The sequence below is a fragment of the Eimeria mitis genome, genomic scaffold (genome assembly GCF_000499745.2).
Source record: "Eimeria mitis Houghton genomic scaffold, Emh_scaff3694, whole genome shotgun sequence".
Classification (NCBI taxonomy): domain Eukaryota; phylum Apicomplexa; class Conoidasida; order Eucoccidiorida; family Eimeriidae; genus Eimeria; species Eimeria mitis.
In genome coordinates this window covers 2,129-3,862 of record NW_013572036.1, presented here as the reverse complement: position 1 = coordinate 3,862, position 1,734 = coordinate 2,129, and the positions used below count along the sequence as shown (strand labels likewise).

General features: G+C 50.3%; 1 protein-coding gene across 1 annotated transcript; it reads right to left on the bottom strand.

The window, feature by feature from the left end:
• Window positions 1-221: 221 nt before the first annotated feature.
• On the bottom strand, window positions 222-902 carry EMH_0068590 (uncharacterized protein; the record flags this gene model as incomplete). The annotated part of the gene is made up of 1 exon (XM_013498758.1): window positions 222-902. One exon carries the CDS (start codon window positions 900-902, stop codon window positions 222-224), a length of 681 nt encoding a protein of 226 aa, XP_013354212.1.
• Between the last annotated feature and the right edge of the window lie 832 nt (window positions 903-1,734).

Below are 1,734 nucleotides of genomic sequence, written 5' to 3'. Positions count from 1 at the left end.
GCCGTTGCTGCTGCTGTTGCTGCTGCCGCTGCTGCTGCTGCTGCCGTTGCTGCTGCTGTTGCTGCTGCTGCTGCTGCTGCAGCAACATTTACATCTGTGTATCGGTATGAGGGTTTGGAGTTGTCGCCTGTGAGCCCTGAGCTGCTGCAGCAGCAGCAGCAGCAGCAGCAGCAGCAACCAGGGCCCCTAGACGGCGAGCTGCTGGTTGTTGGGGGCCTCTCTCAGGACGTCAGGGTTGGGGACTCTCTCGTTGACCTAGACGTATGCTGCTGCTGCTGCTGCTGCTGCTGCTGCTGTTGCTGCTGCTGCTGCTGGTGTTGGTGCTGCTGCTGGGGTTGTTGCAGTTGATGCTGCTGCTGCTGTTGTTGCTGTTGCTGTTGCTGCTGTTGTTGCTGCTGCTGTGGTTGGTGACTCTCTTGTAGACCTAGAGATATGCTGCTGCTGCTGCTGCTGCTGCTGCTGCTGCTGCTGCTGCTGCTGCTGCTGCTTGTGCTGCTGCTGCTGCTTGTGCTGCTGCTGCTGCTGTTTCTGTTGCTCGTCCTGCTCCTAATACTTCTACTGTTTCTTTTACTATTGCTGCTGCTGCTGCTGCTGCTGCTGCTTCTGCTTCTGCTGCTACTGCTACTGCTGCTGCTGCTGCTACTCCCGCGGCTACTGCTACTGCTACTGCTGCTACTGCTGCTGCTGCTGCTGCTACTGCTGCTGCTGCTGCTGCTGCTGCTGCTGCTGCTGCTGCTGCTGCTGCTGCTGCTGCTGCAGTGCCCTTGTCCTGTGCACTTTATGCGGCCCGAGAGCCCCTCTGTCTCCGTTTTGCTGTTTCCTAATTCGTCTCCTTTGGCGGGGAGAGACAGCGGCAACACAACCACAATACTAACCCTCAGACAAAAACTCAAAACCCTCATTCAAAAGTAAACCCTAAACCCTAAACCCTAAACCCTAAACCCGTCTTTCTATCATCAACGTTTGCTGCAGATAGCTATCATACAAACTCGATGAATGGTCGGCGGGCATTTACCTCACTTGTTTAGGGTTTAGGGTTTAGGGTTTACTAGGGTTTAGGGTTTGGGGTTTACTAGGGTTTAGGGTTTAGGGTTTAGTGTTTGTGTTTCAGCGCCGTATCCGCTCGTGTTTCATTGGGCCCTGGGGTCTTTAGTTTGAGGGGCTTAGAGTCTAGGGTTTATTGTTTATTGTTTAGGGTTTAAAAAGATGCATAAGGGTTTACGAGGGTTTACGAGGGTTTACGAGGGTTTACGAGGGTTTACGAGGGTTTAGGGTTTGTGTTTCAGCGACGTATCCGCGCGTCTCTCTGTGGGCCCCGGGGGCCTCTGCCTCAGCGGCAGGGGCCCCCTACATTTATCTATTTTAATAGAAAACCTAAGAAGGGGGGGTTTAGAGCTAGCTGTTGCTGCTCCTGATATATTACCCAAGTAAGTAAAACCCTAAACCCTAAACCCTAAACCCTAATTATTTTTTTTTAGGGTTTACTAGGGTTTATTCGGTGTTTTTAGGGTTTTTTAGGGTTTATTTTCTGGTTTTTGAGGGTTTATTAGGGTTTATTATAATGTATTAAAATACTATTCTCGTGTATTATTTTTTATTAATCTTAGGGTTTACTAGGGTTTAGGGTTTAGGGTTTAGGGTTTAGGGTTTGTGGTTTAGGTGGGATGGGGAGCAGTGGTTAGAGCCGTATGAGTCTTTATAGGTTTAGGGTTTAGGGTTTAGGGTTTAGGGTTG